Source organism: Lontra canadensis, unplaced genomic scaffold (assembly GCF_010015895.1).
Source record: "Lontra canadensis isolate GAN:19392208 unplaced genomic scaffold, GSC_riverotter_1.0 scaffold110, whole genome shotgun sequence".
NCBI classification, from domain to species: domain Eukaryota; kingdom Metazoa; phylum Chordata; class Mammalia; order Carnivora; family Mustelidae; genus Lontra; species Lontra canadensis.
Window position 1 is genome coordinate 3,836,701 of NW_022631104.1, and position 20,542 is coordinate 3,857,242.

The 20,542-nt window shown below is 44.7% G+C and overlaps 1 protein-coding gene across 6 annotated transcripts in view; it reads right to left on the reverse strand.

Annotated features, from left to right (window-relative positions):
• The window catches only part of STX8 (syntaxin 8), a 241,413-nt gene that overhangs the window by 209,677 nt on the left and 11,194 nt on the right, over positions 1–20,542 (reverse strand). For 5 of the 6 annotated variants that reach the window (XM_032840020.1, XM_032840021.1, XM_032840018.1 and 2 more), the window contains 2 exons: positions 18,943–19,037; positions 9,397–9,507 (listed from right to left, as the gene is read on the reverse strand). In XM_032840020.1, the coding sequence (XP_032695911.1) occupies positions 9,397–9,507; positions 18,943–19,037 (206 nt within the window). Of the gene's footprint in view, positions 1–9,396; positions 9,508–18,934; positions 19,038–20,542 lie in introns of all 6 variants that reach the window. The other variant, XM_032840019.1, reaches the window with a different exon arrangement.

Sequence of the window (20,542 nt, forward strand, 5' to 3'; positions counted from 1 at the left end):
TGCACTGCAAATACAGATCCTCATTCTGTGGTTTGTCTTTCATGCTTTGTGGTATCTCTTGATAAACAGAATTTCTTATTTTAAGGAAGTCCAACTTATTTTGTGTTTCTTTCATGTTGAATGCTCTAGGTGTCCTGTGAGAAATGCTTGCCCATCGCAAGGTCATAATGACATTCTCCTATGTTTTCTCCTATAAGCTCTCATTTCACCTTTCTCATTTAGATCTGCAAGCCTTTTGGTACTGATTTTAATGGAGAGTGATGCAAAGGCAAAGATTCTTTTCCTTCCATATGCATGTCCAGTCGATCTAACATTATTTACTGAAGAGACACTCTTTTCTCCACTACACTGCAGTGCACCTCTGTCATGAGTCAGGTGGCAATACGTGTGTAGACTCTGTATTGTTCCACTGGCTTATTTGCCCTTATGGTAAGTCCTGATAACTGATAATGTGAGCCCTCGTGCCTTTTGTTCTTCAAAATTGCCTTGGCTTTTCCTGGCTCTTAAATGTCATATAAGGTTTAGAATCATATCTTAAATGACAAAAGAAGAAAAAAACTGGCTGGGAACTCTAAATGGCTTTGTGCTGAACCTACAGGTGAATCCTGAGAGAGCTGACATCTTTATGATATTGAGACTTCCAATCCCTGAACATGGTCTATCTTTTAGTTTTTCCTTAATTTCTCTAACCAAAGTTACAGTTTTGAGTGTAGAAGTTTCATACACCTTTCATTTGACTTATGCTTACATATTCATGTCGTTCATGCTATAATAAAAGGCATCTTAACATTTTTTTAATATTTCTTTGTCGTTCAGCTTTCGAAACCTTCTGAGCAGAGAAGTTACCAGGTCACTGCTGCTCATCTGTTATGTGGATGGACTACATTCATTACGGTTCAGGGGGTATCACAGGTTTGCTCTGTCAACTTGATCAGTGGCATGGGATTGCAATGACTAGTATTTATTCATATCTCATGGTCTTTAGATTCATGTGCCTGATCAGTCATCCAAATGGATAATCCTTCTTTCCACGCAGTATCTGACTGGAAGTCAGGCTACTGATAGAGTTCCTTTCCTATCCCACAGAGAGGGGGAAAAAAAAAATCTGGACTAAAATGACTATAGAGATCCATTAGACTGATTGTCAGTCTTGTGAGTACATCCATCACCAAAAATCTTCAAATAGCTATTCTGTCAAGTTCTGAAACACTTTCGAGACATTTAAGAGTATTAGTTAAAACGTTCTACTTCATAATCTCCAAGATATCCTGTGGAGCTGAAAAGATAGTGCAGAGAGTCAAGAGGGCATATGACACTATAATTCATGTTAAAAGTAAAAGAGGTGGGAGGGAGATCAGTGGTGTGTGTGTGTGTGTGTGTGCGCGCGTGCACACGCACATGCGTGCACACGCACATGCGTGCACCCCTGTATGTAGAATCTCTCTGGAGGGACACATTAAGAAACTACTAGAAGTGGTTGCCTCTGGGGAAGAAATGAGGAACTTCACATCTGTTGAAGTGGAGGGAGCTCCAATCTCCATTGATTACTCTTGTACAATTTGGGTGTTTACACTATGATGCACAACTTTTAGATTATTTATATTTTTAAAAATTCTGTCAGTTCCCACAAATCACTGGGATATCCCAAAGGGTCAACATTTTGGTCTAAGCCTTCAACCAAACTGCCTCTTCTACAAAAGGAGTCACAGAAACCACTGTCATGTGCCGTACTCAGTTTTTCTCCCCAAGGACACACAGTCATTATACACACTGCACGGTTGCTTATCGAACCAGCAGTCAATGCAGAGAAAATAAAAGGAACTAAGACAATATACAGTTCAGACTTTTCGGGTCAGTCTCTACCCAAATACTCCACCTTGTCATATGAAGTCTCAGTCCACACACCGAATTAACCTACTGCATTTCTCCAGAACATGGAGATGAGGTCAGAGGCTATTACCTCCCACCAAGAGTTAAATAACTGACAGAAAACACACAAGATCATCTGCCTGCAGTAGAAATCAGCTCTAATGGACCCCCTAAATGTGTCACTAGAAGAACCATGGTGAAGTTCAAAGGCACATCTCTTGAACCTCTTCAGGCAGACTTAAAAAGTGAGCTGAAGGTTTAAAGTGATTATCTAAGTTCCACATGAACCTAAATAAAATCACCCAGAAGGCCAGTGAGCTACCACTTCTCTGGGACTTCAGGACCAGGAGAAGAGAAAGGAGATGAAGGTCCTTAGTATGTTCACACAACTCGAGAACCTTCCTCATCTGGTGTCAGAAGACACTTGGAGATGTAGTGAGTTACCACTGCTGGAAGAGCTGTGGGAGGAGGGCTGAGGTGGTCACTATGGCTTGCCTTCTCAGCTTTGCTAAGTCTCTTCTCACTCCTTATCAGAACCTTGACTCTGTTCAAGGCTCCACTGCTCAGGGAACACAAGCCCATCCTCAGTTTCAGCCCAGGGACACATATCTCCTGGGCAGACCCAAGCCAATCATGGCAACTCCATTCTTCCCCGGCTTTTGGCATAACCTAGCAGGAGATGCAAGCCTAACCTAGCTCTATTTTGAGCCGGTTTACTGACTGGGAAGCTTCCAGGAACTGCTTCCTTTCTCTTAAAAACAAATATAACTGGAAAATAGAAGAGAATCAACAGAAAGTCTAGAAACAGAGTAGTAAGAAAGTTTATGGTATTAACAGTGTATGGTATGAACAGCTTCCATATAAATGACAACCAAAAAGCATGATGGCGTGAAAAAGTGAATCTAAAACCACCAAAAACACAAAATACCTAAAAATACATTAAACCAGAAATGTGCACAGCACACCTGAAGACATTCTGAAAGCCCTGAATGACAGGCTGGCCCAATGGAGACATGTTCCTAGAGAGGGAGAGTCAGCAGTATAAAGGGTTTCAAGATTGAATGTAATGCCAATTTTTAAAAAATGATTTTTCCCTTTTTAAAACATTTTTAAATCCTTAAAAAAAAAAAACCTTCTTAAAGGTTTTAAAAAGGTTTAGCCCCTTTTTAAAAGCTGGGTTAGCTGATTCTAGAATTCATGTTTAAAAAAAAATCAAAATTCTTAAAAAAGAAGTGTAATGACAAGAGGCAAACTCAATCATGTATTAAAACGTACAATAAAGCCTGGAAAGTAAAGGTGCTGGCATGTGAGTTGTCAGAGAGACCCCCAGAACACACCACAAAGTCCAGAAACAGATGCAAATATATATGTACACAGACGTATGATATTACAAAGCTCATCATCTCAAAATTTGTGAAAATGGATCATTCAGGAAAAAATGTAGTTAGTCCAAAAAATCGGGTAGCTAAGTAAGAAAGTGGGATACATACTCTTCACTAAATTAAATTCCAAGAGGATCAAGTATTTAACGGTTATAAAATAAAATCCCAAGAGTACTAAACAGAAACACAGGAGAATTTCCTGATAACCTTGGTTCATTACCATTACATATAATAACTACATAAAACTCCACTAAGAAAGACATCATCTTCATATGTTAGATGTTAGATAACATCTTCATATGTTAGATTGTGATAGGAACCCAAAGTTTAATGACACCGTCTCTGGGGCAGACTGTATGGAAACAAGCACTCACATGAATGGCTAGTATAGGTCCACACTGGTTCTATGCGAGTTACAAGTGCAAATGCCCTCTGATCCAGCCACCCTACTTGTAAGAACCCATCTAGAGACAGATCTTCCCACAAGTGAACTCCCTTCAGTGTAAGGTCATTCACCAACATTATTCTATACTAGAAAAAGTGTATGTATTAAGTACATAGGCACATGTATAAAATATACGTGTAACGATTGGAAACAATACACACATCTCTTAGCCGGAAGCTAGTTGAAGATATTATGGTACATGCATATAATGAAATATTATAAGAAATAATAAGAAATTAATTAGAAATTAATTAAGTTAATAAGAAATACTGTAGCTATAAAATGAGTAACAAACCTCCTGGTTTGAGAAGCTCTTGGATGTATCTGATTAGGTGGTAGAATGGTACATATCATTTGTATGAAAAGATGGAGGGAAATAAGGAAACATATTCATATTTGCTGGTATATGCTTAAGAGAACTTTGTAAGGATATGCCAACAATTTTTAACAGTGATATTTACATCCAGAAGTGGGGAACATAGCAGGAGGGAGACTTGTCCCCAAGTCCTGTTAAATGCTTTTCAAACTTCTCAGCCTTGTGAATATATTACTTACACAGGTATGCATTCTTTTGCTACTTCCTACTTCTAGAGAAGTAGCCTGCTCATGTGTTAATAACTTGATGCAACATAAAATATGAACCAATGACTCTTTAGGAAAGATACAAATCATCCTTCTTATAACTAGGGCTTTCATTGAAATAAAACTGCCAGTGACTTAAAATGGGGAAGGGCCGCCTTTCATGTAAAATTTCATGCAGATTTTTCGTTTGCCCACCTTGGCTTCCGATATGGTGACACTGACATGAAACATGAACTGGAGGGATCATACTTTACCAGCTCAAAGAGAGAAATCTGAAATCAAGTGTAAAGTTCACACTCTCAGAGGACGTGAGCATTCCATTACCATCATTATTCTTTTGAGTTTAGCCATCCGCCTGCTTATTAATACACCGCTCCTGACACACAGCAACCATCTCGACATCTAAATAACTTCCTATTTCCTATAATCCTCAATATAGTTGGCGGTGTGAGGATTAAAGCTTAGCCAATTAGCCACCCACCACAGTCGAGTTAATCACATAATGTCTGAGATGCTCACCGAGCAGTGGAGTATGCAAGGATTTTTTTTTTTCCTCTCTCTACAGACAAAGATTTAACTAATTGTGAGACCCAGCCATGCTTTCAGATATAAAGGGCAACAGGATTTAAAAATCAGAAGCTGTGTCACCGCTTAATATCTTCTGAGAGACATTGTTACCCAGCGACTTCTTTAACAAGTTTCCAAATGCCTTAAATTAGTCAACCATTGCTTATTTAGACTCTGGTCCTACCGCAAGGTTTACTGCTTTCGAATAATGACCGGTTAATCCGTAAGGTACAACTAAGATCCCATCACATGACAGCTCCGCATTCAAGGGCGTGATTGCCACATTAATGTCGGGTTCAAGGAAATGCTAATCCAAACTGGGGTCTGACAATCCTCTCGTCTCCTTAATCAGGCCACATACGAGGAGGAAAGGAAGAGAGAAGGAAGGGGAGGGGGAGGGGGACCCCCCAGGGAGAGAGGAGGCTAAGGTTTCCGGGGTGGGGGGGGGTCATACAAAGGAAACCGGAAGCGGGGGGGGTCCACGTGATCTTGTGTTGGGGCTGCCGGTTATCACGGGGCTCTGAGATACTGATGAGCTGATCTACCCCAGGCCCCGCCACAGGGAGCGCCGCGTGGTGGCCGTGTGGCGTTAATGACAAATTGTGCCACAGCGACTCTCACATGCTTAAGTTCTGATAAGGCTTTCCGGCCCATGTTATTTCTGTAGGTCTGCAGGTCGGGACCTAAGGCGAAGGCATATGCCACCACCCAGCCCCCACTGCCCCCACCATGGAGGACAAAGCGACCTGCAGTGACAGAAAGGATGACAGAAGCAAACAAAAGTGCCGGAGGAATCTAGGGGTCAGAGAAGTAGACAAAGACACTGGAGGAGCCCAGAAACAGGAATTACCAGTGGGGAGGGCTAAGGAAGCCCTTATAGGTCAGAGAAACCAACTGGCAGAGAAGGGAATGGGGTTTCTCCAAAGACAGAGTTGAACAGCTCCAGTATCAGGAATGACCGGGCATCGCAGCAGTCAGGAGGCGAGGGGACAAGTCTGTGAACCCGAACTGCTCCTGTCTCCATCCGAACTCAGATTCTCAGAAGGCTGGAGAAAGATTAGGGTTTGAGAAGTTGGAGAGGGTCGGGGAGGACTCAAGTGTGGGGGTCAGGGGTACAAAGGGCAAAAATAACACTCTGACGTAGGCAGGTAAGTGAAATCACAGACCGAAAACTCTGACTTACAACCTAAGACAATGACTTCTAGCCCAGACGTGACATCCTTTCATTCACACGCTCACCAAGATCCTTATTTCCTGCCTCTTGCACGTCTGCAGGGGAGCTGTGTTCCCTGCCGAGTTGGGTCAGGGCCGCCTGGGTGTCCCTTTCATGGCCCGCAGGCAGATTTCCTTACAAATCTTTGAGGCCGCTTTAATCTAGCAGGCACCCTCTCATTGATCAGATCCTCCAGGAATGTCTACGGGACTCACACTTTTGGGACCGAGTTCTGGGCTGTACTGTGTCCCCACAAACATTCCGATGTTGCAGTGCGAGCCCCTAGTACATAGCTCAGGACACAACGGTATTTGGAGATGGGTTCTTTCGAGGGGGTGACTTAATTAAAAAAAACGAGGGCATCAGGGTGGGCTATAATCCAACACAACTGGTATCTTTAGAGGGAATCTGGACACAGGCACACACAGAGGAACAACCACGTGAAGTCGGCCATCTACGAGCCCAGGAGAGAGGGCTAGAATAGACCCTCTATCATGACCCTCAGAAGGAACCACCCACTCCTTGATCTGGACTTCTAGCCTCTAGGACTGTGAGCACAGACCACCTAGCATTACCTTTCCTCAGTTTCCCTAAAATTCTCCCACCCACCAGTTTACTTCGGGGCCCAAGGAGGCTTCAGGTGACAGAACTCCAGAAGGTAAGTCAGTGCCCGTCGTGGATCTCGTAGCCAGAATTCACGCACAACCATTTGCTAACAAAACAAGGAGCAGCAAGCCGGGCACCTGGGAAAGGCGCCATGACGAGATTTGGGCCGGCAGAATAAGCGGGCACGCTGGAACAAATCTGGTCAGCCAGGGAGGCCAGGGGTGGGACAGAAGCCCTCCGGGGTTGGGTGGGGGGCGGGGGGAGCAGGCAGCAGCCTGAGCTCTCTCCTGGCCCCACGGTGACACAATGCGCCAGAAAGAACATCTTCCATTTGCAAAGGTTTTGGAGTCCACAAAGCCCTTCGCATACCGATCACCTCTTCTGGTCCCCACGACAATGAAAGAGAGGCAGTGCCCATTATCTGCACCTCAAGGTCAATGATTTTGAAGCCCAGATGGCTAGGAGACCAGCAAGTCACCGAGCTGATTCCGACACCGGGCCCCGCCCTTCTCCTGGGACCGGGGGAAGAGTTCGCACCTGGAGATGCTGACATCTGGGTGAAACCTGAACTGAGACTGATCTGTTTTAGACTCTTGTGCCAGCGACCCGACCCCTCCAGACCTCAGTTTCTCTAGTCTAAAATGGACGTGTGTGCTAAAGATCTCCCGGGCAAGTGCACATGTGGACTCGGATGCTAAGTGCCACCGCTAAGAACAAAGGATATGGGGCCGTATTTCTCAAACGGGAAGGTGCCTTCAAAACACTGAGAATCTTCTTAAAAATGCAGCTCCGGGGGTCCCTGGCTGGCTCAGTGGGTAGAGCATATGCTTCTTAACTGCAGGGTCCTGAGTTCAAGCCCCAAGCTCGGAATGGAGCCTAGTTCAAATAAAATTATTTTTAGAAAACGCAGATCCAGGGCGCCTGGGTGGCTCAGTTAAGCGTCTGCCTTCAGCTCAGATGATGATCCCAGGGTCTGGGATCGAGCCCCGCACTGGCTCTCCGCTCAGCACGGAGTCTATTTCTCCCTCTGCCTGATGCTCTGCTCTGTCAAATGAATAAAATCTTAAAAACAAACAAACAAACAAACAAAAAAACCCAAAAACGCAGATCCAGAAGGTCGGGGGCGGGGCCTGAGATCTGTGTTTTTAACAGGCTCCCAGCTGGTGCTGACACCTGCACGCAGGTCACACTTTACATTAACAAGGATGTGGAAACGATCACAGGAGAGAAGACAGGTGATAAGCAAGTGGGGACTAGAAAACCCACAAAACCCATGAAGACCTAGCACAGGAGGTGGCCCCCCCGGCATCTCTATAGGACACAATGAAGAGGGATGAGCAGGGCCTGGCACATAGCTAACTCTTGTCGAAGGGTAACCATCACCGTCCGTCACAGTCACTACCTCCAGGACCACAAAGCAAGGGTGTGGAGATGCCCCTCATCACCTCTGCACTTGACCCTTCCCCCTGAGTATGCCTCTGTTCTCCTTCTGGACTGCAAAGACCATCCCCTTCAGGGTAAAGGCCCTTCTTGACAGACGGCATTGACTCTGCCCATGGATCCCCTGGCTTGTGTGCTCATTTCACGCACTGCTCGCCGCCAGAGCAACACCCCGCCCACCCAAGGCTTCTCACAAACTCTGTCCAGGACACGACCCCTCCCTCCCGGACTCCTGGGCTTCATCTCTCCACTGCAATGACTTAAGATTTCACTGAACTTCCCATGTCTTTCATAAGTTCTTTCTAAAAACCCTGGATCACATGCTCGCAAGAGGTCTGAGGCTGACAGGAAACTGTTTCCCTCCTCAGCTTGCCCCAGGGCCATGGTCTGCAATCCTGGCTGCCTGTGGGCCTTGCCTTGGACCCTCCTTCCCCCGCCCACACCCCCGCTTTAATTGTCTGAGGCGGGACCTAGTAACATGTAGTCAAAGGTAAAAAAAAAATAAAATAAAATAACAAACCAAAAAAACCATTGCCCTCGGGAAGCCGTATTATTCCTGATCAGGAACTCCACAGAAGCAAGCTCCTCTCCAGAATGAAAGCCTCATCCCTAGAGGGGAAGAGGTAGAGAAGTGAGTTTCTACTCAAAGTTCATTTCCTCCTGTGATGGTTTCCACCAAGGAGCTCTGAAAGCTGGGGGGGGGGGGCACTTTGAAAGACATAACCATACAGGGATCGTGAACCCCAACCCTGAAAAGCTGGATGGCCTTTCCGGGTCTTCCAACAGAGCTGGGCACAGGACGGCCATCAACTGTGTTGGCGAGTAAATCACTTCCGGGCACAGAACAGGCAAGAATACACCTGCCCCACTCCCGTACCTTCGTGAGCCACGGACGACAAGTCTCCCTAGGACACAGCTTTCCAAGGTGCCAGTGGGAAAAAAACAAAATAAAACAAAAGAAACACCTCTCTCCCCCCACAGATGAGTACATGCCTTCAGGAGTTTAAAAGACAGCTCCCATAGGACAAAGCAAGCAAAGAATGCAAAGGAGATTTGCTGACGTCGTCCATACTCTCCCCAGTCTTCCCTCGGGATGGGATTCGGCTGAACACCCCGATGTACTACATCTAGAACATTAAAGAACACTAAACTGAAAGAAAGTGGGAGTCAAACACTCTACAGGAGCTGAGTGTATTTTACTCGTTGAATTAAGCCATTCAGCACGCAAATCTCTAATCTCTGCAAACACACCTTCACCCACCACGTAACCCCTGTAAATGAAGGCGTCCTACCTGATGAGATCTGGTTCTGCACCCTCGTTCTTAAAGGATGCCACAAGTAGTCTCTCTCGAGTTACAAGTTCATCCAGCAGGTTCTGTCTTCGGTCTCCTTCAAGCTGTGTTCTGCAGGCGTCTCGTTAAGGTCCAATGGTGGGTGGATTACCTCACTTTCCCTATTCTGGCATTAAGGGAGCTCTCCTAGTCGGCTGTGACCGTTACAGACCCTAAGCAACTGTGGCCAGAAGAGACCTGAACTGTTCTCCTCCTCCTGCTCTGACCTTCGACATCGCAGATCTTCCAAGTAAAGGGCCTTGACAGAACCGAAGCAGGGCTCTGAAACAGACCCCCGCCCCCGGAAATACAGCAGGTAGAAATTATCTTCCTCCCAGAGACTTACACTGAAATGATTATTCCTATCGGCAGAGCCATCCGACTCAGGAATTCCTTGGGTTTTGAGTTATAGGAGGCAGTGTTCAAAGGTGATTTCCTAGACCCTAGTACCCTAAGGTGCTCTGTAAGGTAGGAAAGAGGTTCTCTATACCGCCTTTCTTCCGTGTTAACGCCTATGAACACTCCTCGGATAACTTTTGTAACGTGCTACTCTATGCGACAGATTCGCTCTAAAAGGAGTTCCCGTCAGTTCATTATTTAAACACACAGCATGGTATTTAACTCTAAAGACAATTACAAAGAAAGAATCTGGATCTCAGTGTGTTATTCTAGCAAGCGCGTTAAACCAGGAGTCCAAAGCCTACAGTCTTGCTTTGACCACTATGTATGATCTTGAGGCCCTGTTTGGATCTCCATGTCTTTCTATGCCTTTCAATGCCAGAAAACAGATAATCTCTAATACCTTTTCCAGCACACCTCATGAATTATGGCTAAAGAAATAAACCGAGGCTAAATCCAGAGTTTTCTGCCCTAGCTTTCTTGAAGGAGGTTAAGTGAGTTGTTCTAGGCTGAGTGAGAGAGAGAGAGAGAGAGAGAGAGAGTGTGTGTGTGTGTGTGTGTGTGTTTAAAAACAAAACAGAATGTTCAGGGAGAACATTTCTGCCGTAAAAAGAACAACGGGAGAAAGCTAACCGATCCTTCTGAAAGGGCATATCCGACATAAGACATAAAAAGTAAGTACAGAAATAAGCCATCTCAGCAACAATTTTTTCTGGCTTTGAGTTTGTTATTAGATGGCTTTTGTTTTATTGGCCCTGAAAGCCCGGTAATCCAGCGTCACCCTGGCCACAATTACCTAGTGCTGGTAACAGTAAGACATGAGTGAGCCTGCTGCTTTACATTCAGAGATGCTTTTCTATTTAAAGAGGAAGATGGCAAATGCTGCATGGAGGCCCAAAATATTTCTAAGAAATTGGCCAAATCAAGCAGTAGCATTGCCCTCTCCCGCAGGAGGCACGGGACCACGGCCCAGGGAAGCTGCAATTTCTGCTGCTAATTTTGAACAGAAAGAGCTAGCTTGCTGGTAAAATCATAATAATCTTTAAAAATCCAGAAAAAAGGTCCCCGGTAACAGACAGTAGTTAGTCAAACCAGGAATCCCCACACCAATGCAGCTACGCAGTATCAGTGGTTTCAGATGATTAAAATAAGTCAATAAATAAATAAATGAATTCTCTGAATATTCCAGAATGCCACACTACCCCCACGGAAAATCGCTACCATTGCTCTTCCATTTCATTCTTGCCCGTATGTCACTATGCCCCCAAGTACGCCATCTGGGAAACTGTAAGGTAGCAACTGCAACTAAGAAACAGCAGGCTGGGCGTCGGACTCGGCTCAGGTCATGATCTCAGGGTCATGAGATTGAGCCCCGCTTTGGGCTCCACGCTGAGGGGGGAGCCTGCTTGAGATTCTCTTTCCCTCTCCCTCAGCCCCTCCCCCTGTTCATGCTCTCTTTCTCTAAAGTAAATTTAAAAATCATAAAAAAAAATAAAAGGCCAACATCTGCCTTTTGATCCATGCCAACATCAGGAAAAAGTGTTGATGTGTTTCCTTTAGTGACAGACTGTCCACAGAGCAGAAGGCAAGAGAAGTTCTTCGGTGGGGAGGGAGGGGGAGGGGACAAACTTTCAGAAGCTATGGCATGAATTATATGGGGCAAAATGGGAATTTTAATTTGCAGAAACTATTAATTACATCACAGTACTAATTCGCTTTGTCCTGTGCCCTGTGCGCGGCCTGCTCTGGCAACAAAAGCTGAACCCCCCATCCATTCTTAAAATCAAAGTCTGAGTACACTGGCTCAGGGCTTTAAAAAAAAATTATAAAAGTATCATTAGAGAAAACAGAGGGGGAACTTTTTGATAATCTCGGGGTAGGAGAAATCTTACTCGTCGAGACTGCAAACGTAGCGGCCATGAAGGAAAAGACAAATCGGACTACATAAAAATTGTAAATATCTGCAAAATAAATTGATCAGTGACAAATGAAAAGAAAGGCAAAGGCAAAACGGAGCACAGAAGAAACCATAATAATAACAGAAAAGTATTCAGTTTTACGTTGGTCAAAGAAATGCAAAAGGAAACAGTATCCTTTTCACCCATCAGTTAGGAAGCGTGACCAGGAAGTTCTGGAAAGGGCAGTGGGAGCACCCACTGATACTCCTGGTGAGAATGTAAACCAGCTCAGCCAATGGCCAGACTGCCTTCTCAATGACATAACCTTCAGAAGATACATTCCTTCAACAGGACCTTCTGCAGATACAGTCACACATCTACACCAAGACTTCAGAGCAGAGATGTTCATGGCAGCATTGTTTATAATAGCCAAAGAGCAGAAATGTCCTGCCGTCCACTAATAAACAATTAGCACAACCCCACAGTGGAAGGTTTTGTAGCCTAGAAGAAAAAAAGAGTAGAAATGCTCTTTATGGACTGAAAGATAGTAAGTAATGTTGCCAAGGGCTTACTAAGTACTTACATGTATTAGCTGATATGGAAACATCTCTAAAACACAGTGTTAACACAAAACAAAAGAAAAAGCAGCAGCAAAAGTTAAAGAGTGGATGGTGTCCTCCCACTGCATTTAAAAAGTACTCAGCTGGACACACACGTTTGTCTATCTACTCAGGAAATTTCTGGAAGGATACACAGCAACGCTTCCAAGGAGGAAAAACTGGGGATTCAGGGTGTGAGGGAGTATCCTGTTCGTGTAGTATCATTTTGTATTGTGTGCCAATCATAATGCTAGTTAATAAAATTAGAAGGTGCTTTTATAATAAAAACAGGAAAAGAAAGGTTTTAAAATATAGCAGACGCCTGTTACAGTATCAAGCTTGTTAAGCAAGGACTTTAAGTCACATCAATTTCAAGAGTGGTAAAGCGTGGTGATCGTGTTTTGTAGGTTAGCAGCTAAAGAACAGAATCACAGATGGTCATGGCTACAAGAGACCTTAGCATTCCCCTAAGCCAGCTGGGGTTCTCCTGGTTCTCCCGACTACTAGCTTGTCCCAGTGTGGCTGTCCCCTGGTTGGTTAATGACAATGCTGGGCGAGAGCCCAGTTCATTCTGCTTTAGGTCAGGGTTTGTCCACCACATCGGGCTGGCCTTGACCACCAAACCTTCTGTGGGCTTCTCCACCCTGGGGCTCCCAGGACTGCCCACTTAACTTTGCACTGCTCAGCATCCTGTTAAAATCAGTAACAAGACGAGTAATACTAATTCAGAACCTCCCCAGAGACTCCCTGCTAACCTGGGAAGACCAGAAGTTTAAGCAATTAGGAATGCCCTCCTCCTTTTTTTATATGTATTTTAATCTACTGAGAGGACATGGCGTAAGGAGGTGGGGGGGGGGAGACGGCAAAAGGAGAAGTCATAGATTTAACAGCCCTTCTATATGGTGCACTTATTACGTGGGGGCTGTGGTTAACAAGAGGTCCAAGAATCGTCCAGGCAAGGATCCTACTTCCTGATGTGGACTGATAGTAGCTGGAAGGCATGAGAGAAGGGCAGGGAAGACAAGCAGAAAATAGGGCACACAGTCAGTGGCCAGTGCTGGGACCGCCTCCTCCACCAACTGTAATAACCACCAAGGAGGAAGGTTGGAAGACAGACAAAACCATAGTACTCCGTCATCGGCTAGGCTGGTCCTACACATAAAGACAAGTGATGGGGATGTAAGGTTGTACGAGATGGGATGAAGAGTTCACACTACTAGGACTTGCTACCAAGGCACATTAGCGCAGTTTCCCTGCTGGAACTCCATCAGCACTTGGATCCTAAGAGGAAGGGGAAACCAAGATGCTGCTGGTCCTGCAGGATGCGCCACCCCACTCCAGCTCCTGGATTTTCTATTTAGTAGAAAGGCTTAAGGATTTTGGCAAGTCTGGGACACCTGGGTGGCTCAGATGGTTAAGCATCACCTTCGGCTCAGGTCCTGATCTCCAGGTCCTGGATCGAGTCCCAGGTGGGGCCCTCGGCTCAGCAGGGAGCCTGCTTTTTCTTCTCCCTCTGCCTCACCCCTGCTTGTGCTCCTTGTCTCTCTCTCTCTCTAATGAATAAACAAAATCTTTAAAAAAAAAAGAATTTTGGCAAGTCCTGCTTGTGAATGCATCACTCTGGAGAAGGAAGAAGTTTGCAGACACACTTATTTTTGGGTGCCTTAACAGAAGAGTTGCAAGAGGACAGTTTAAGGTCCTAGAGGCCAGACTTCTCCAGCTCACATGCACTGCATCCCTTTTTTTTTTTAAGTTAACAAACTGCACTGAATATTTTTCATGTACCAGACCAGGTCCTTACCTCCCTCAAAGCACTGACCACATCTTGCAAGCACTATTTCAATACTGTCATTTTCTATGTGCTTTGATATAACTTCTTTACATGATGATGAACCCTGTAAGGACTACCCGTCAGTTCCCACAGTAGCGGGGATTTTTACCGTAGTGACAAAACAGTAAGTAGCAGGTAATCCTCAAGGGGGGCTGACTACACGCCGAGCACCCGCCCTGCACATCACTGAATCCTGCCGACAATCCTATGAGCCAGGGGTACTTCTACTACCCCTATTTCCAGATGAAAAAACCTCACACACACAAAACCCAACGTACAAAGAGGTTAAGTAACTTGTCTGAAGTCACACGGTTAGTAAATGTTGAAAGCTACCTTGTATGCAACACCCTTCCCCCCTTAGGAGGGGCTGGTTCCATGAGGTGCTCTAAATTGATTCCCTGCAGCTTTTTCTTTTTTCTTTTCTTTTTTTTTTAAGATTTATTTATTTGACAGAGATCACAAGTAGACAGAGAGGCAGGCAGAGAGAAAGGAAGAAGCAGGCTCCCTGCTGAGCAGAGAGCCCAATGCGGGCCTCGATCCTAGGACCCTGGGATCATGACCTGAGCCAAGGGCAGAGGCTTTAACCCACTGAGCCACCCAGGCGCCCCCCTGCAGCTTTTTCAACAACCTGGCAATGTAAGCGTATTTAGTCCTCCTCTAGACAGACATGAAGGTCTAGAAAGGTGAAGTTGCTCTTTGGCCTCGAGGATGTACCAGAGCTCATTCGATCTCAGCTCGGTCTGGTTCCAAAGCCGGGCCGTTGCCGCTAGACCGCAGCAGAAATACTTCCGGACAAATTGGGGGGTGATGGCAGACTTCATTAAGGTTATGCACACGCATTTTGCCAGGGATCTAAAACAACCACAACAGACAAAACTGCCATCCACCTTTACTACCCAGGGAACAAAGCAAGGAGACCTTAATGCGGAAAACTGCAAAGAAGGTCACGAGACTACAAATCAGAAAATCCCTACTGACCTCAACACCGTCCAGGCACCAGTGAAAAATGTCAAGTACAAGTACAGTGTTTGGGAACCACCTGACGTCCCCTGGAGCCCCAGGGGCTCTCCCCAGCAGCTACCTGGCTAGCCCCCCAGCACCCTCATTCATACGGTTACAGTGATGGCTGCACCTATCCACCCACCTGTCTACCTATCTCTCCCCCCCAAAAAGACAAAGGAGAAAAGTTATTTATAATTTTTAAAAAAATCATTTCTATAGGACTTCTCCCAAGACACCAAAATACCTTTTTATACTGAACCCCTCTGTAAAGAGATTTTTTTTTTTTTTTTTAATTCTCCTTCAAGTTGTAAAGGTGCCGCCTTTGAGAACCCAACAAAAAGATGAGCTTCACGTTAGGCCAATTCTAAGAATAATTTCACTTCTACCTGACATTTCACAGGCGGCCCTCCTGTGGCCCAGAACTTTTCTCAACCAGCGGGGCAATGAAAAATTCCTGACTCCAAGAAACATGGTGAATAGAAATTAATGGTATTCAGCAATTTTAAATTCTCTGGCTGAAGGACTTTGGTTTATGAATTGCAAACTAACCAACTCGAAAGCACGCAACTTTGATTTTCACGCCACATTTATTCTTGCCAGGAGAAAATACTTTTTCCAAGAAAAAGCAGTAACCTCTTATGCCTTCACTCCGTGAGTTTAATTGTTTGAAAGGCATTTTCTGAGGACTTACCTTTCTGGCAAACCCTAGTGTTCTTTGGAAAACTGCACAAATGTATAAATTTACTAGGTGAAGTGCCGTAAACCCTCAACTACCCCACACAGTAAGGACATGTAGTATTCAAATATTCCCATTAAAAAAGTCACCCAACTTAAATTAATTAGGCCTCCAAAAAAAAAAAAAAAAGGATTAAACAGTCACCCTGTTGGCGATTTACAGACAAAAATTTTTCTAAGAATTATAACATCATAAAGTATACCTAATAAACCACAGTGAACAGTGTTCAAGCTTCCTGATGATTAAGGAGTGCCTCAAGGATTTGCATTATAAACAGGATTTGTCTTGGCGTCAGAGCAACATGCCCATTATTAGGGAATTCTAGTCGAAGACGTTCCAGGTGACAGATGACTGTATTATTTCTACTAAAGTAGAATTCGGTTTTTAAACAACTGGCTTTGGGGCCAGACAGCCCTGACTCTGTGTCTGCGCTCTTCCATTTCCCAGTCGTGGGGTCTGGGGCAAGTTCCTTCAGCCCTCAGATTCCTCTCCTCGGTGTAAAACATTCCTCTGCTGCGATGCGGGATTTGTTGTCCAGCTCTACCCACGAGCTGGTGTGCAAAGGTTGACCTGGGCTCCATACCTTTTTGGTAAAGAAAATAACAAACCACCCACAGAAGTAGCTATCCCATATGGCTTAAATCTGGAAATAGCTGGGAAGACGAAGGGCAAGGGAAGGGAAGATGTGGGGAACAGAAAGAGAATTAGAAAGAGGCCTTCAGGGACGCCTGGGTGGCTCAGTTGGTTAAGCAGCTGCCTTCGGCTCAGGTCATGATCCCAGCGTCCTGGGATCGAGTCCCACATTGGGCTCCTTGCTCTGCAGGGAGCCTGCTTCTCCCTCTGCCTCTGCCTGCCATTCTGTCTGCCTGTGCTCGCTCTCTCTCCCTCTCATAAATAAATAAAATCTTAAAAAAAAAAACAAAACAGAAAGAGGCCTTCATAATGCAGAAACTACCTCCTTTCCATTCTATCAGAACAAATGGTCTCCCTGAAAACGCAGAAGACTTGAGCGCCCCCTTGGGGTGGGAGACAGGAATTCCATCTTTAGTACGGGTTGCATTTCCAGCAAGAGATCTATTTGAAAAAAATCCTTAATATTTCAAAGAATGCTGTTACAGTCCAGCTGAGTTTCTGCTTTATCCTACAACATTCTAAATTATCCACAGTAATGTCCTTAAATATTTTCATAATGTGTTTAATAACTCTGTTCTATATTTTAAAACATTTTTATATATTTTTCATGCTTCGTTCAGCAAATTCTGAGATGACCGCAAAACCAAAGTCTATGAGATTTCAAAAGATGGTCAGGCTGAAAGCATTCGGAACAAAGTCAAGGCAATTATTATGGCCACATGCTCCTCCTTAACTAATAACGAGCAGAAGTTATTAATAGAAAAAAGTTAGAGTGCTTCATTTGTTTCTTTTTTGCCCTGTAGTTTAGCACATAAATATCATAAGGTGCATAATAATCAGTAACCTTGATGGATAGCAAATACACAGCTGCTAATACTATATCATGAAAGGACTATTTAACATAGGTGCCTTAGGTAACAAGAAAATGAGCGCGCGTAGCTGGTATCACGTGCGGACACTAGGCAGGCCGACTACAAACCATCTGAGGTCGACATATTGGGACTTGTTGATTTTGATAAAATAAAAACCGTTTGATAATAGATGTGCAGGGGGCGCCTGGGTGGCTCAGTCAGTTAAGCATCTGCCTTCAGCTCAGATCATGATCTTAGAGTTCTGGGATCCTGCCACCTTGGTGGGCTCCCTGCTCAGTGGGGAGTCTGCTTCTCTCTCGCCCTCTGCAGCTCTCCCCGCACACATGCACATGCTTGCTCTCACTCTCCCAAATAAATAAATAAAATCTTAAAATATGTGTGTGTGTGTATACATATATATGTGACAGATGTACAGGAATAAATAGTACCAGATAGAGGGTAAAGTCACAAACTAAATGTATTAGAATATTCCTGATGTCTTAAAAATAAGCCCCCCACTGTTTACTGAAATTAAACTTTTACCTGAAACCTTAGTGTGTTAGTAACTGAGTATCTACAAACTCATGCAATTAATCTAAACAAACCTCCCTGGTAGCATAAAGGGGTGACACTTGGGGAAAATAATGGTTCAAACATTTTCTATTATTTTGCCAAAAAGCTAGATTCCTACACTCTCCCACTGAAAAGCAGTAATAACCATTTCTTGAGATACTCAAATCTAGTTATTCGGCATGAACTGGTAATTTGAAAAAACAATGAGAGAGGAGCACTATGAGGCCAATTTTCAAACCGAGATAAACTCAGGTGCAAAGGACTGGTTTAGGTAATGGGTCACAGGTGTTTTCCTCAACCGATTGGATTATGAACTTCTTAAAAAAAAAAAAAGTTTCAACACTTGACAGTGTTGGTGGGAGGTTGAAATGGGGCACAACTTGCTTCAGGCCAGGACTCCCTGCCAAACCCTCCCCCGCCCCCAAACTCCCAAACCAGGGGAAGCGTCTGTGCTTCTCCAAGAGTTACAAGGCGAACGAGTCCCACCTCAATAACCTACATAAACAGGGGAAAATCCCCAAAGATGTACAATTTCTACTGGTACTGGCCTCTCGGAAAAGAAAACGGACCAGTCATAACTCTGGCCACTCCAGCATCGCCACAGCTGGGGTTATGGTAGAAGGTCCCCTCCCCTGTTGGCACAGAGGCTCACCATCTCCAGGGCTGTCTAGACAGGGGGCAGCGCGGGGCTCGGTGCAAACACGGCCCCGGCAGAAAGCACTCGCTTCCTACAGCGTAGAGGTTACACCCAAGTCACACCCAAATAAGTGAACGCCTTCAGCATGTCTTGCTTTGCCAGCATATTCCCTGTGAACCACGTAACAGACCCTTAAAATAGAAATCAAGAAGATCGGCAATATTTTGGAAACCCAGGTCTTCCTCAAGCTGTGGAAAAAATCTGGGTGGCCCAGATTCCTTCCTTTCTTAAAATAAGACTGCGTTTCCTCCCACTCTAGAAAAGAGGTGGAAATGTTTACATGGATACATCTGATGTGTTGACACGGCTCTTAGCAGCAGGTCCTTCAAAAGGGCGATCTTGTCCTTCAGATTCTGCAACAAAGTTCTGATGGTCACGGTAAGCTGGAAAGAAAAGAACACGTCCTCAGTATGCTGGTCCGGACCTGTAGGATCTACTACAAATATCTGGTAAACACACTGTCATTCCTTCAAGGGTAAGCGGGCAGAGATGTCTGACCTCCCAAGGACACCTGCAGGGCGGTAAGGCATCTGAATTTTGGTCCGGTCACCCAGCAGATGCTTGTATCCACTTTCCACTGTGACCAGGCAGTAAGTGGGGCCATACCTGAATAGGGAAACTGCCACTTGGCCCTCATAGTCCGAATTCTGTCCTCTGAGCCTCTACGCTCCGATCCCATTTGTCTACCTTGGAGCCATGCAGGAACCTGGGTTCCCTAGTCTGCATTCACCAGCGAAAAACCCCCGTTCCCCCGGCCTTGCTTCAAATGAGAAGCCATCAAGTTCCACTGCCACCGCAGCCAGTCTTGTCTAAATGCACTGGTGTATTTCAAACCCATGTAAAAGTTTTACAGCGGTGTGTTGTCCTTATACAACGTTAACCACATGTGACTGTTTTTCCAAGAGTGTGTGAATCTTCTCGATCATTCTACAGACCCCGAGGAAATTTTGGTTTGTGACCCTGAGTGCTGCCCTGAAGGATGGAGCGGAGTGAGGAGAGAGGCTCTTGGGAACTGAGAAATAGGAAACATAAAGTTGCCCATGTAAATTAAATCCGGTCAGCCGTGGGTGAAATCAGAGATCATGTTTTCAAAAGACAAGATCACAGGTTTCATTTGCTACCTCATTCAGAGTAGCAATTACAAACCTGCAGCGGAAAGGAAGAGGCCTTCCTCCCTAGATTAGCAGGGTCACACTAAGGAGGAAAATAGCAGGACACCAGAGGCTGGCCGAGGGCTACACACATCAAGCAGCCCTCAAAGGTATTGGGCAGCCAAGAAAAGTTTAACCTTAACTATTCTAATACCTCTGGGAACCACGGAAAACCACCTACAGTGTTTATGAGGAAATACCGAGGAAAGCAGATCTCCCCTCATTCAAGAAATAAAGAGCAAAACAAACAAACAAAAAAAGCAAAACACACCCCTGCCACACACACGTGCGCTCTTGTGCACACACACACACATCCAAACTAAAAGTCTACAAAACTAAAGCTCAAAATCATTCAAAAGATGAAAAAGAATGTAGCCATTAAAAAAGTATGATTGAAATCTCAAAATGTTAGCACCGAGAGCCATGATAATCTATTCAAAGAAAAAAAAATCAAGTCATAAAATGAAATGTCATCCATATTGATAAAAAAATCAATCCAGGAACTAAATACTTAAAATGCCACTGGCCATTACCCCTAAGTAGTGGAATTTTAAAAATTTTTTATAAGAAAATGATTACTTTAATAATCAGGAAAAGTTTTCTATCATCATCATTTAACTGAAACTTCGAAAGCACAGAAAAAGACAGAAAGCCTAATTTATATTTTAAGCTAACACAACCCTTGCAACAGGCACTGACAGAGATCTTGAGAAAAAAGAAACCACATGCCAATCTCC